This window comes from Dipodomys merriami, unplaced genomic scaffold (assembly GCF_024711535.1).
Source record: "Dipodomys merriami isolate MVZ:Mamm:240054 unplaced genomic scaffold, mDipMer1.0.p SCAF_16, whole genome shotgun sequence".
NCBI lineage: Eukaryota > Metazoa > Chordata > Mammalia > Rodentia > Heteromyidae > Dipodomys > Dipodomys merriami.
In genome coordinates, this window is record NW_027202937.1 from 30,462,222 (window position 1) to 30,476,098 (window position 13,877).

The window sequence follows — 13,877 nt, forward strand, 5'->3', positions numbered from 1 at the left end:
TTTTCCAATTTCATATAGTGTTTACTCTCTGTGAACCGGAATGTGTTCATGAGAATGCATAGGCATTTGCAGTGTTTGGTGGGAAGAGTAGGAATGTAAACTCTCATGAGCAATGACACCCAAATTGATGCTACCTTTTGTAGTTATGTTTGCTTGCTTTGAGCAGAATCCCTTTTCACACGGCAAGTGCAATGAGTTGGCTTAAAGTTGTACCTATTTTAACAGAATACAGAATATGTCCTTCTTCATAAGAACCTTAATGTCTAATCATTTTGTCAGGAGAAAACCATATGGAAAACAATCATATTAGAAAATACTACATAACTTGTAGAAGATTAGTTCAATAATAAAAATTTAACTATCTCATATTTATTGAATACTTTGCAAATTATTTTAATATATTATTTCATTGAATTTCTGTGGAAGCCAGATGATATAGATAATATAATATTAATAGTATAGTGCAATCTCACTAACTCAGGCCAACTAGATCAAAACCAAGTTTCAACCATAAAATAATGTTTTGGTGCATTTTTGTTCATTTTTGTTGTATAGAATATTTTAAATGGTGTTATTGAGCTCCTGCCCTCTCATTTAATACTAAGCCTCTCCACAATTGTTTTGGCACAAGAGATCCTGGCAGTGAGCACAAGTCTTGTCCCTAGCGAAGAGCTAGGAGCACTATCTGGGGAAGGCTATAAGAACAAACAGGTTCACTATGAACTACTAGGAGACTCAGGAAAAGTAAAACTTGGCTAAAGCAAGCACAGAAAGTTGGATAGGGTTCCAAGCAATGGGGACACAGCCAAAGGTCATTGGCATGAAGCAGCCCAGATGTCTAAGTGTGAGGAGTCAAGCTCAGAATGCCTGGTGGCTAGAGACAGAGCTGCTCAAGGTCAGTGCCATCAGGAGGTGAGGTGTGGAGGGTCCTGAGGGGATCTATTTTGCAAAGTATCATTTCCCAAGGTTTTTAAGTGCAGAATTTATTTTAGTGAATGGATAAAAAGGACAAGTAATTAGCATATGCCTAAATATTCATCAGTATTCCTGATGTGCTAAGGAATACAGGATTTGTTTTAAATATTTTAGATGGTCTCCTTGCTCATATTTACAAAAGCAATTTGCACTATAAAGAAAAAGTTGACTGAACTGAGAACATGTGGGCATGGTGTTAGAAATTCAGACTTTTTATCATAATGTGAACTAGTGAAATTTTACAGTATTTGGGAAAAGGTTCATTCTTTTATTTATTTGGCTATCACATAGATACAGAAAGTATTTGAGGAAGTGGCGCTGTAGCTCAAGTGGTAGAACGCTCGCCTTGAGTTGAAGAGCTGAGGGACAACGCCCAGGCCCAGAGTTCAAGCCCCACGACCGACAAAAAAAAAAAAAAAAAAAAAAAAAAAGTATTTGATTTTATTTTGTTTTTTCCCCTTTTTGACTTTTTCCTAAAAGAGAAATTTAAAAAATGATATGTGCACAATTAAACAAATAACTAAGCAAAGTCTTTTCAATATCGAGTTACAAACAGTTCTAGCAAGAAGAAAAGAGTACTGCATAGAAAATGTGAAAGAAACCAGTTTTGTAATTTCTCTCTATATATTTTAATAAGTTTTTTATTGTACAAATACTGTGTAGAGGGGTTACAGTTACATGAGCAAGGTAATGAGTTCATTTCCTATCAAGCATTGTTGCCCCTCTCCACCCCCGACCCACGCCTAAATTGTAAAGTTTGTTTTTCAATACAAATAACCATTCAACAGCTTGCTCTTAACCAACCATCCTCAGCCCAGTGTTGTGTAGCTACAAGGCTGGAAAACAAGCTAGCAAGTGGCCGTGCAGTCCCATCTGCCCACCTAGCTGTAGAGGAAAATGGAATTCAGCCATCATCACACTGGGTAGACAGAGACTGTGGGACACAAAGAAAGACTCGCACCCAGACTGGTCAGAGATAGCTTGTGGTGTTCACCATACTTTGGGCATAGTCTTGTGGCTGTGCTTATGTATGACTGTCAGATTAGAAATGAAGGAATAATTCATTCAGTGCTGACTCATGGCCTGACAGGTCCCTAAATGGGGTAGTAGGATACATCCATTTTGTCTTGTCAACATGTTGAATGGACATTTCCTGTGTGCAAGTGCTAAACACAGAACTCAGAGGATTGAAACACATCAAACTGAGTCCAAAAGATAAAGGGCAGATGGCACTGGGAAGAGAGCTCCCCAGGAAAAGACAAAAAAAGGGATCGGAGTATGAATTCTCCATTGAGTTGAGTTCAATCTGACTCAATTTCTCAACTTACTCAGCAGTCAGTAACAAGATGCTTTGTCAAAAATGCAGCAGAACACATCTCTCATTAACTGTTAACCTTGGAGGTGACAGTGAAAGTCAAATCAGGAGAGGACAGGATCCAATGCCAAGAGAGAAAAAATTAAAAAAACAAAACAAAAAACACCCATAGACAAGGATTAAAACATAAAATGCACCAGCTGTCCATGAGGAAGACTTCAGAAGCTTACACAACCAGAATAGGACAAGAAAGCAAGGCTCAAATGGAAGGCCATGTGTGTTCTGATATAACTAGAAAACCCCCTGAATCCACCTGAATAGTTGCAAGAGGTACTTCCTTTCTACAACATCATGCTTCTGAGCTGAGATTGATCCCAGGTAGATAATTAGTCTCTTAATCAAGAGTGGTCTATTCATTTCACTTTCTACCTTTGCTAATGATGAAATGAACCACTACTTTGAGGAGGATATGGGGACTCTATCTGCATCTGGTGGGAAACATGGTCAATCACTGATGTCTGCCAGGGGCACATATGAAGGGCTAGCAGTGTTCTGGGCCAGCACTGGCCATGCTGATCCTCACAGCACATCTCTCATTCAGTTTCTCTGAATCCACAAATGCTGAATGTGGACACTCAAATACAGAGCTAAGTAAAACCATCAGAAATAACTTATTACCAGATTTAAAAATTAATTATTACTGAACCTGGAGGTGTGGCTGTGAGCAAAAAGGCCAAATGAGAGCTTGAGGCCCTGAATTTAAATCTCAGTACTGGCACCAAAAGAAAAGAATGAAAAAAAAGAAGGAAGGAAGGAATTAAAATTAGTTAAATTGTCAAGTGAAAGATTATGAAGTAAAAGATTATTTTCCACTTCACTTAACACTTAAATACCAATTTAAAAACTTTTTTTGAAAATTAGGAAACTCCAAAACTATGAAAACCAGAATCCTGAAAACATTGTCAAACATTTGAAAAGTATATATGAGTTATACAAGGAGAAGTTTCATTGTGACATTTACATACATATATACCATGTACTGGGGTCAAATTCCCCTTCTCTCTCTTATCTCCCCAACACCCCCACACTTAAAACAATTTCAACAGGTTTCATTGTCTATTTCCATGCATTGCTGTGAAGTATGTAGAACATTATACACCTTAATTTACCCTTTCTATTGGCTCTGTCCAACTGCTCTCACCGCCCCCATACCTAGTTCCCAACACAGCCTGTTTTCCTTTCATATAATTCATTTTTAGGAAGCCCACTGAAAGCTATTGAATAGCCTAAGGTAGGAGGGATGGGGAAGAACAGAGCAATAGATGGGTTAATCTGAGTAAATTCTAATGTATGCATGTGTGAATTATCATGGTGAAGGCCCTCTGGATGATTTATATATACTAAAAACTAAAAAACTTTTGTTACTGTGCCTCCATCTTGCTTCCTCTTTGCTCTGCTAATTCTTTACTCGGTCATTTTGTTCTCATCTCTCCTTTTTCTTTTTTTTTCTTTTTTTTTTGGGGGGGGGTCCAGTCGTGGGCCTGAACTCTGGGCCTGGGCGCTGTCCCTCAGCTCTTCAGCTCAAGGTGAGCACTCTACCACTTGAGCCACAGCGCCACTTCCGGCTTTTTTTCTTTTTGCTTATGTGGTGCTGAGGAATCAAACCCAGGGCCTCAGGCATGCAAGGCAAGCACTCTACCACTGAGCCACCTTCCCAGCCCCACATCTCTCCTTTTTCTATATTCTCTTACATTCTACTTAAGTGTCTCCAACAATTTAAATAAAATACTTCACAAAATCCTTTCTAACATTGTGTTCCCTACCTCTCATGCCCCTGCGGTGTTACTCCTTGTCTGCCATCTGACTTGCACCTTATCTTGTTCCTTTTCCATTCATTGCCCATTGTACCCTAATTTCTGCTAGCAGCATATCCTAAAGGCTGTTCTTCTCAAGGTCACAAGGTCACCTTTCCTATTTCACCTTACCTCCTCATCCTCCCTTTCCCTCAACCTAACTCATAGAAATTGGTGCCCTGCATCTTATATATACATTTTTCTAATTTGGGGAGGAGAAGAGAAATAGCAAAATGCTGAAATAAGGATGCAGGTTGACCCATTGTAACAATGAGATGTACTAAACACTATGCTGAAAACGAACTTATAACTTGGAGGGAGGAGGAGTTGGGGAGATGGGGAGGGAAGCAATATTAGGGTATAAAGGGTATAAAGCAATATTAGGGAATGTACTCATTACCTTACTCATGTAACTGTAACCTCTCTATACATTATTTTTACAAAAAAATTTTAAAAACATAAAACATAATATGACAGGAAAAAATGCACATTTTGAAATGTTCAATAGGGGAATCAATTGTGTATCTTGCAAAAGAATTTTTTAATTTTTTAATATATTTTTATTGTGAAAATACTGTACAGAGGGATTACAATTACATGGGCAAGATAGGGCTGGGAAGGTGGCTCAGTGGTAGAGCGCTTGCCTTGCATGCATGAGGCCCTGGGTTCAATTCCTCAGCACCACATAAGCAAAAAGAAAAAAACCGGAAGTGGCGCTGTGGCTCAAGTGGTAGAGTGCTAGCCTTGAGCTGAAGAGCTGATGGACAGCGCCCAGGCCCAGAGTTCAGGCCCCACAACCGGACCCCCCCCCCACAAAAAAAAAAAAAACATGGGCAAGATAATGAGTACATTTCTTATCAAGCATTGTAGCCTCCTCCTTTGTTTCCCCTTCCCATCCCCCTCCCGCCCCCCCACCCAATCCTCCCCGCCGCCCCACACCAAAGTTGTAAAGTTCATTTTCAAATAGACACATGAAGAAATGCTCAAACTCACAAAAGATTTTTTTTTAAAGAAAAGAAAAAGAAATGCAGGCCCATCATAGCACTGCTAACAAGCCACTTTTCCTGTGGCTTCCAAAACATTCCAGTTGGAACACACAAAGCATCTCCTCAGCTCATTTTTCAGTCCTCTTGCTAGCCTCCTACTGGCATTCTACATGTGCCACAAGCAGCAGCATCTAAACAGCTACACCTTCTCCACCAAGCCAATATACTGCCTACCTTCTTGTCTTTACTCTCAGTGCAGAAAAGAAGCCCTTCAAGAGGGCTCACTGCCATTCACACTGCTTAAGGGTCTCTCCCACATGTCCTCAGGCTCCAGCAGCTGTGAAGCACACATCTGTACTACAATGGCCCTTCATGTGTCCTCTGTAGCTGTGAGGAAAAGAGCATCTATCATCTATGCCTGGCATAGCAACTGGAGCATCATGGGGGTTCTGATAGTGTAAAATGAGCAAATGAGTAGTCTCAGAAGTAGCACTTCTACAAATGGGCTGAACCGAATGTCAAATGTTTTATCTGGTACTTGTCATAGACACAAAATTTTGGCTGTAGCTGAAAGCAGGGTGCTTCTGTAATGTGCAGTCCTTTTGATCCCTGTGACAGCCAGCTCCAGGGTCCTGAAGATGCAGATATGGACAAAGTAGATCATGTCCCTGATGTCACAGAGCTGTGAACCAATGCCACACAGGGCCCAGTGCTACAACTGGGATGAAAAAAGGATTAAAAAAAACCAGATATGCGTCATGAAGGACTTGCTGCAGTTACAGATTTATGGACCAGGAACTTGGAGAAAGGGATGTTGGCTAGAAATAGGACAAGGGGAAGAGGCTTCATCCAACAGAAAAGGACCCTCCGATTATATCTGGGTTAACAGGAAGATGGTTTTGACCTGGTTCCTGGAATCTATAGAGGAATCTCAGAATACAACCTGGCTTTAGATCGTTTCTGTGCTGTCCATTGCCCTCAATTCTGTAAGATACCAGAGCACAGAGTATCATCACAGAGAAATGGCTTCACCAAGCCCCGGGAAAACTTGCAATTCCATCCTCTCTTGAGACCTTGACTGTTTATGAGTTCCTTCACCAATTTCTGCCTGACAGTGCCCTGCTCCTAGGGGACACGTGCCTTCCAGAAGGAAGTAGGTTCAGGGCTGCCCTGGCCAGAGAGACTATCAAGTTTCATAGAACTCTACACAGGCTTCTTCCTCCTCTGTGCTAGATCAGCCCTTCTCCCAAAGGCAAGCCCTCTCAGGTTGTGTTTCTGCTGCTCCAATTTGCCTCCTACATTTTGCCTGAATGCATATTTGGCCCCCATCCAAAGCAATAATCATTAATTCCCTCTATCTCATGGACCTATGTGCCAGATGATTTCTGCTAAAATATCTGCACTTGCTCTCAGCCCTCCTTCCTTTCATTAGCTCCCTCCTGTTGAACTGCAAATCTGGCCTGTGCTTACAGTCTTCACAATCAAGGAGAGTGTTAATAGACATATGCACCCAGAAACACTCCCCCCCTCTTACACACACACACACAAACACACTCACACTTACCACGCATATTGACACATGATGCTGTTCTTCTGTCCTTCCAGAGTACTCCTGCTTATTTATACCTACTCCCCCTAGTCCAACTAACAATTCCACAATGTAGGTGGCCTCATTGTACAGACAAGAATCTGATGGGATTTCTAATGCCTAGATTGTAGAGTTGTTATGATAATTAAATGAAGTAATGCATAGCAAGCATCTGTCCATAGCCTAAACTATACTTAGCACTTCATGACATTTGCTGTGGTCAGTTGGCTTCCTCACCATCATTGTGTTCAATTATTAAGTAAGTGAAGTAGAAGAAAACATCTTAAAATTAACCTCATAGGCTCATACCTGTAACCCCAAATACTCCTGAAACTGAGATCTAGAGCACTGAGGCTTGGAGACAGCCTAAGCAGAAAAGTCTTTGAGAGTCCATCTGCTATTGATGAGCAAAAACACTGGGCTGGAGGGTTGGCTCAAGTAGTAGAATATCAGTATGCAAACTGAGTTAGCATGACACCCTTACTTAGTTCAAACCCTGGTCCCTGGACACAAAATAGCTAGCATAATCAGGGAAGCCACTATTCTTATCATAAAGTGACTCTTTCCACCAGTTATTCTCATTTGCTTTCATCTTTTCCTCTCTTTCACAATGTACCAAGATACCCAAAGACATTTACCATGGAGAATGGCGGTTATTCCCCCTGCAATTTCCCAAGCCTATCCCCCCAGGCAAGTACTTTATCCACAACCATTAGTCTAGCTGGTGGCACAACCTGAGTCCTAACATCTCTATTTCCTTCTGCTTTGCCTGCTATAAGCTCTTATTTTCTTCTCCAGAGCAAATTCTTTCTCTCAATCCCTCCTTCATCTCTACCACCACTGCTTCAGAAACTCTGCAAGGCAATCTTCCCAACCTGCATTAAAACTTACATCACTCCATGACAGTAAGGTGTTCCTTAGAACTATGTTCAGTGTCCCATGTGTCTGGGGAATTTGGGGTGAAAGAAAATGAAACAGGTTTGGGGCTGGGAAGGTGGCTCAGTGGTAGAGTGCTTGCCTCGCATGCATGAGGCCCTGGGTTCAATTCCTCAGCACCACATAAGCAGAAAAAGGCAGAAGTGGTGTTGTGGCTCAAGTGGTAGAGCACTAGGCTTGAGCTGAAGATCTGAGGGCCAGTGCCCAGGCCCAGAGTTAAAGCCCCACAAACAACAAAAAAATGAAAGAAGATAAACAAGTTTCCCCACTAGTGGGGCTTCTCCTCAGAACCTCTGACAAACTAAAGAAGGCTGTGCATGTCCAGGTGGCTCTAGATATCTCAGGGCTCCTAAGGAGAAGGAAGACAACTTCTTGCCAGAGCCCAGCAAAATGGCTCATGATTTGGAAAACAAAGTAATCTCTGTAGTCTGCTAGGGACAGTAGGCAGAGAACGGCAGGGCAGGCTCAGCAAGGGAAAGAGAAAATGGAAGAAACCCAAGTGGAAAGAGTAATGAGGGAGTCAGTTGCTGTTGAGGAGAAACTTATATGATAGGAAGTAGGTGAGCAAGAGGCAATTGTTTCTAGTGTCTTTGCTTAGAAAACCTCAAAGTCTAGCTTCACAACTAGTACTCAGAGGGGAAAGAAAATGAACACCATAGTCTGAGTTTTGTTAGTGTCTATTTAACCTTCTGAACCTTGCATTATGGCCCTGGAAAAACAATCCCTAGAACAATCACCTGCGTAACCCTGTTTCCAAATAGATGACGGTCCAATAACCTAATATCTTGGGCAGGTCACTCCTTCTCTGGGAACCTGACTTCACAGAATTTATTCAGGAATGGCATGTGTACCTTCCTCCTAGGGAGGCTGAGAGGCTCCTAACGGCATTTGATAAGGACAGTGGGCAGGGCACCTTTGAAGACCGTGTTCTCTTGTGTGGGTTGCATTTCTTCTTGCTGGTCATTATTTCTGATTGTGTCTTAGGAAAAGAAGAAGAGAGGCTGGCTCTAGAAACAGCTCTGATGTATGGAGCTAAAAAGGCCCTCAACACAGAAGGCCTCGTCAAACCTAGATCCGACGTGGACATGAACTTTGAAGTGGAAAATGCCGTGCTGGGAAAAGACTTCAAGGTCACCATCACCTTCCAGAACAATAGCTCCCACCGTTACACCATCTCAGCCTATCTCTCTGGCAACATCACTTTCTATACTGGAGTCTCCAAGATGGAATTCAAGAATGAGGACTTCGACATCACCCTGGAACCCATGTCCTGTAAGCAATCAGCAGTGTCTCTCCAGGACTTGCCACCTGGAGCTCTGTCCCCCTCAGGGGTAACACCCCACATAGCTTTTTGTCCGTGCTTCTCCCCAGAGCTTGAGTACCTGACCCACAAAGAGAGCACTCCTCTGCTCTAGAAAGGCACCTTCACATCTCATAGAAGTGAATACCGACATTCTCAAAGCTTAGACCCCAAGAGTCATGAGAATTCAGTGTCACCTCACTTCTTGTTCTTCAATGTGTGGCCCATAGACCCATAGTGTCAACTTCCTGGATCTTGTTAGAAATGCAGACTCTCAGGCCCCACCTAGACCTCCTGAATCAGGATGTGCACATTAACAAGATCCAGGGATGGGTCTTCACAACAAAGTTTAGTTTAATTCATGCTGCTCTCAATGGTATGACCTCTCAGATGAAAGGCCCTGCTGGGATTGTCCAGTAGAAATAGTATGTTATGCTTTACCATTCAGAAGGTAGAGAAAAGATCTCCAAGCTTTGTGAACGAACTATTTATCAGATTCATTAACTGATTAATTTCAATGCTTAGGATGAAACCTGAGACCTTGTGTGCTAAGCAAACATTCTACTGCTGAGTTACATCTGTATCCTCAGCCTGCTTTTAAAAACTGAGCAATCTGATGTCCAAGGAGAATATCCAGCAGCACAAGATAGGACTGGAGACACAGAATGTGCCAAGTGGGAGCCTAGGAAGGGGTTGGTGCTCTCTGTTGTCTTCCATGGGTTTTTTCCCTTCCTCTTTATTTCCCAGCCTTTTTGCACTCACAGCCTTCCCACCGTTTCATCATGGTGGATATAAAGACTTTTTTTTTTTGCATGTCAGGATTAGGCTGGCATGTTGCAGCTACACTGGGGATGGCAGTTTGACTGGTCCTGTGTTTTCAGGGCTGTTAATATTGGGTAGGTTACCATGATGGGCCATGGATGGACAAAATGAGTAAATAAAAAGAAACTCTCCAGGTGGAACATGTTTAGTGAGACAGAGAAGACTAGAGAGCACTTGACAGTTGGAGGTCTGGGTTTCTGTTGACATGACATGATCCAGAGAAAGCAAAAGCAAAGAAAAGAAAAAGATTACACATAAACAGCATTTTATAAAGCCAAGACAAGCAAGATTAAGATTCTCTCTCTCTCTCTCTCTCTCTCTCTCTCTCTCTCTCTCTCTCTCTCTCTCTCTCTCTCTCTCTCTCTCTCACACACACACACACACACACACACACACACACACACACACACACACACACACACACACACACACACACACACACACACACGCACGCACAGGATGATATGCCAGTTGTTCTCTAGCTTTCTGCATTTGGTAGCTGTTTTAGCCCAGAACAAACCTTCAGAGGTATTCCCAGAAAGATGAAAAACTATTCCTAAAACTCCTAATTCCAGAAATCCACTAGAATACAAAGGAAGTGGATATTTCCAGCTTCAGTAATGTAGCTAAGAGTTATGAAAATCACCATCGTATTTTGGGGGGAACCTTAGGAGATTTAACATTTTTTTAATCCCAAGGGGTAGGAAAGGATTTTCATAGAAAAAAACAGTCAGGATAAGGGACTGAAAAGGAAGAAAGTCCTTGGAAATGCGTAGACATAGGCAGGCATATTCGATTTCAGAAAGCCTCAGCCTTAGCAAGAAACTCATCTCCATATAAGGAGGGATGATGTCACTGCTAACCCTGCCTCCTTGGGCAAGTTGCCTAAACCCTCTGCATTCTCACTCACCTCATCTGCACATGGAAACAATACCACCCACACCACAGGATGGCCTGAGCTTGTACTTACTGTCTGGAAGTTCCCATTCAGGTTTGTTATAGGGATGCAGCAATTCCTACCCATACATGAGGAATCATGAGCACACAGCAATCAAATAAGTGATTGTATAGTGTGGTTGGATGAGTAATAGGAAAGTGTGAAGCAGATTAGAGGGAATAGAGAATGCCATCCTGGGGCAGGGGTAGCCAAGGGAATCCTACCCTACAGATGACATTGAACAGATGGTCGTATAGCCAAAAGAATCCATGGGCACAGAGGTCAGGGAATAGGTTTAGTGTGTTCAAAGAGAACCAGAGAGCTAGAATGGAGAATTGCTATGGTTTGGATGTGGTTCATATACTTGGGTTCATATACTTGGTCCTCAGTGTGCTGACATTGGAACTGGTAAAGCTTTTTTTCTTTTCCTTTTTCTTTCTTTTTTTTTGATGGTCTTAGGGATTGAACTCAGGGCCTGGGCTCTATCCCTGAGCCTCTTTGTGCTCAAGGCTAGCCCTTGACCATTTGACCCTCAGTGCCACTCCTGGCTTTTTCTGAGTAGTTTACTGGAGATGAATCACATGGACCTTCCTTCCAGGGCTGGGTTCGAAGCATGCTCTTAAGATCTCAGCTTCCTTAGCAGCTAGGATTACAGGTGTAAGCTGCGGGCACCTGGCTTAGAACTGGTGAAACTTTCAAGGGGTTGAGCCTAGTAGTGAAAGGTCCATGAGGACATTGGCCTCAGAAGGGATTAATAGTTGTCTTGTAGAGTGAACCAGTTCCTGGCAGAGCAAATTATCGGTTTGGGGAAGGGGTGGTTAATGAGGCTATCTCATGAGCTTGGACCCCTCTGCAGAGGGGCGGTCCCCATTGTGTTCATCTAACATGGGAGGATAAAACCAAAATACCAGCACTATTTGAGCCCCCAACCCCTAGGATAGTGAGTCAGACAAATCTCTTTTAATTTGTGCCAGTACTAGGACTCAAACTCAGGGACTGGGCACCGACCCTTAACTTTTTCATTCAAGGCTGGTACTCTACCACTTGAGCCACAGCTCCATTTCTGGACTTTTAGTGGTTAATTGAAGACTTTCTCACTTGTGCTGGCTTGGAATCATGATCCTCACATCTATCTCAGCTTCCTAAGTAGCTAGGTTTACAAGCATGAGCCATGGACACCCAGGGGTCCTCCTTTCTTTATAAATTACCTAGCTTCAAGTATTTTAGCACATAATAAAAGAAAACAAAACAAGAGCAAAAGTGATGGAGGGGAGCAGTGGCAGGGAATGGTGGGTACAGATCAAACAAAGAATTGTCAGCCCTTATTCAGGCATTATTTCTATTTCTAGTGAGCTAAGAGCCATTTGTGTATGATCTAACTTGAGTTTTGGAAGACCACTCTGGCTGCTGTGTTGAGAAGAGGTTGTGGAGGAGGCAGGGCTGATACTGGTAGACCAGTTAAAAGATGGGATGATGACAATGGTTCCGGTGATAGTGATAGATGTGATAAGAACTAGTCTGATGTAGGTGTGTTCTGAAGGGAAAGCCCACCTGATTGGCTGATGGATTTGATTTTATTTACACGTGAGAGAAGTAGGAAAAAGGTGCAAATGGTAGCTATGAAATGCTTTGCACATGGCCAGCTCTCAGTACATGTTAGCTTTCAACATTGTGAAAACTGTGGTTGAATTGGTGTGTTCAAGGTCAGACACAGTAGTCAGGCAATGACAATAGGTGGGAACTTGGGCACCAAGTGGTCCAAATGTCTTCCTTTTTATCTCTATTATTACCAAAGTCCAGATGGCATCTCAGACAAAGAGCTAAACATTAATCCTTTCCTTACCCACAAGCATCCTGTCTATCCAACTTCCTCCCTTCTCTCTCTAACCCAATTGAAGAATGAGTTTATATGAGTTAGATGGCTGAAACAGCACAATATAGCCACACTTAGTCATGGACATAAGAACTGGTGACCAAGCCTAAGGCTGAGTCAGTATTAACTCATCTCTTACCCACTCAGACCACCCCAGGGCTTGTCCTGAATAACTTAAAGGGAATTAGAAACTTCCTTGCCAGGCACTGGTGGCTCATGCTGGTAATCCTATCTCAGAAAGCTAAGATCTTACAATCATGGTTAGAAATCTGAGCAGGAAAGTCTGTGAGACTCATATCTAACTTCAACTAACTACCAAAGAGTCAGAAGTAGAGCTGTGACTTAAATAGTAGCACTCCAGCCTTGAGTGAAAAAAGCTGAAGAACAGTGCCTAGGCCCCAAGTTCAAGCCTCAGGACAAAGAGGTACATGCGCATGCCCATGCGCACACACACACACACACACACACACACACGCACACACACAACTATTTACTAATTTGCTCAATGCAGGTAGATGGCATTAAATACATGTGATAAACTGCATATTGCAATATCAAACTGCAGTATTTTGCAAAAAGCCACATACTTCTGAACCTCAATCAAGCATTTTTAGGTGACTCTATTGCAAAGAAAGTTCTCCAAGTAGAAAGGGAGGCAGATTTTGCAGATTGAAGATGAAAGAGATTGTGGGGGCTAGAGTCAGGGAGAGCTGAATAACTTAAACCTCCCAGTACCTTCAAAGGTGTTATCATTTCCACTTGGTTATATTTAGTTTTCTTTGCTTTTTGGAAAAGCGATGAGGCAGCTCAAGTATGTGTCTCCCTTGGCTTTCCCCAGACACCCTAAATGATGTTGGCAGCTTCCCAGCTCCACCGCTCATAGAGTGAAAATCTATTCCTCCTTCTCTTGCCACGTTTAATAAACTTTATCTAGAACAATTTCTTGTGCAGTGGCAGAACACAGCACTTACGTAATGAACTATTTCAGGAGCACTGTTCTCTTGGGCACTGAAGTGCAGTCCTGTTTCTTTAGAGCTGTGATTTAAGGAATGCTCAACCTCTAAGAAGAAAGGAAGCTAACAATATAAGGGTAGCAAGATGCTCTATTAAGATGGGGAGAGAGAGACATGTATATCCCACTAGTCTACAGAAATGTAGCGGTGAAACATAACCCTCTAGAAATAGCCAGAGGAAGACCATTTTTAAATCTTTCTATTAATGGAAGCAGCTTCCAAGCCTGACACTTTGCCACTCCATCTATCAGATCTGGAGATATGGAAATAGGCCACACA

The 13,877-nt window shown here is 42.4% G+C and overlaps 1 protein-coding gene across 1 annotated transcript in view; it reads left to right on the forward strand.

The window, feature by feature from the left end:
* The window catches only part of F13a1 (coagulation factor XIII A chain), a 172,512-nt gene that overhangs the window by 133,943 nt on the left and 24,692 nt on the right, over window positions 1-13,877 (forward strand). Inside the window, exon 12 of the mRNA XM_070024633.1 lies at window positions 8,638-8,925. Coding sequence (XP_069880734.1) covers window positions 8,638-8,925 — 288 coding nt within the window. The remainder of the gene's footprint in view (window positions 1-8,637; window positions 8,926-13,877) is intronic.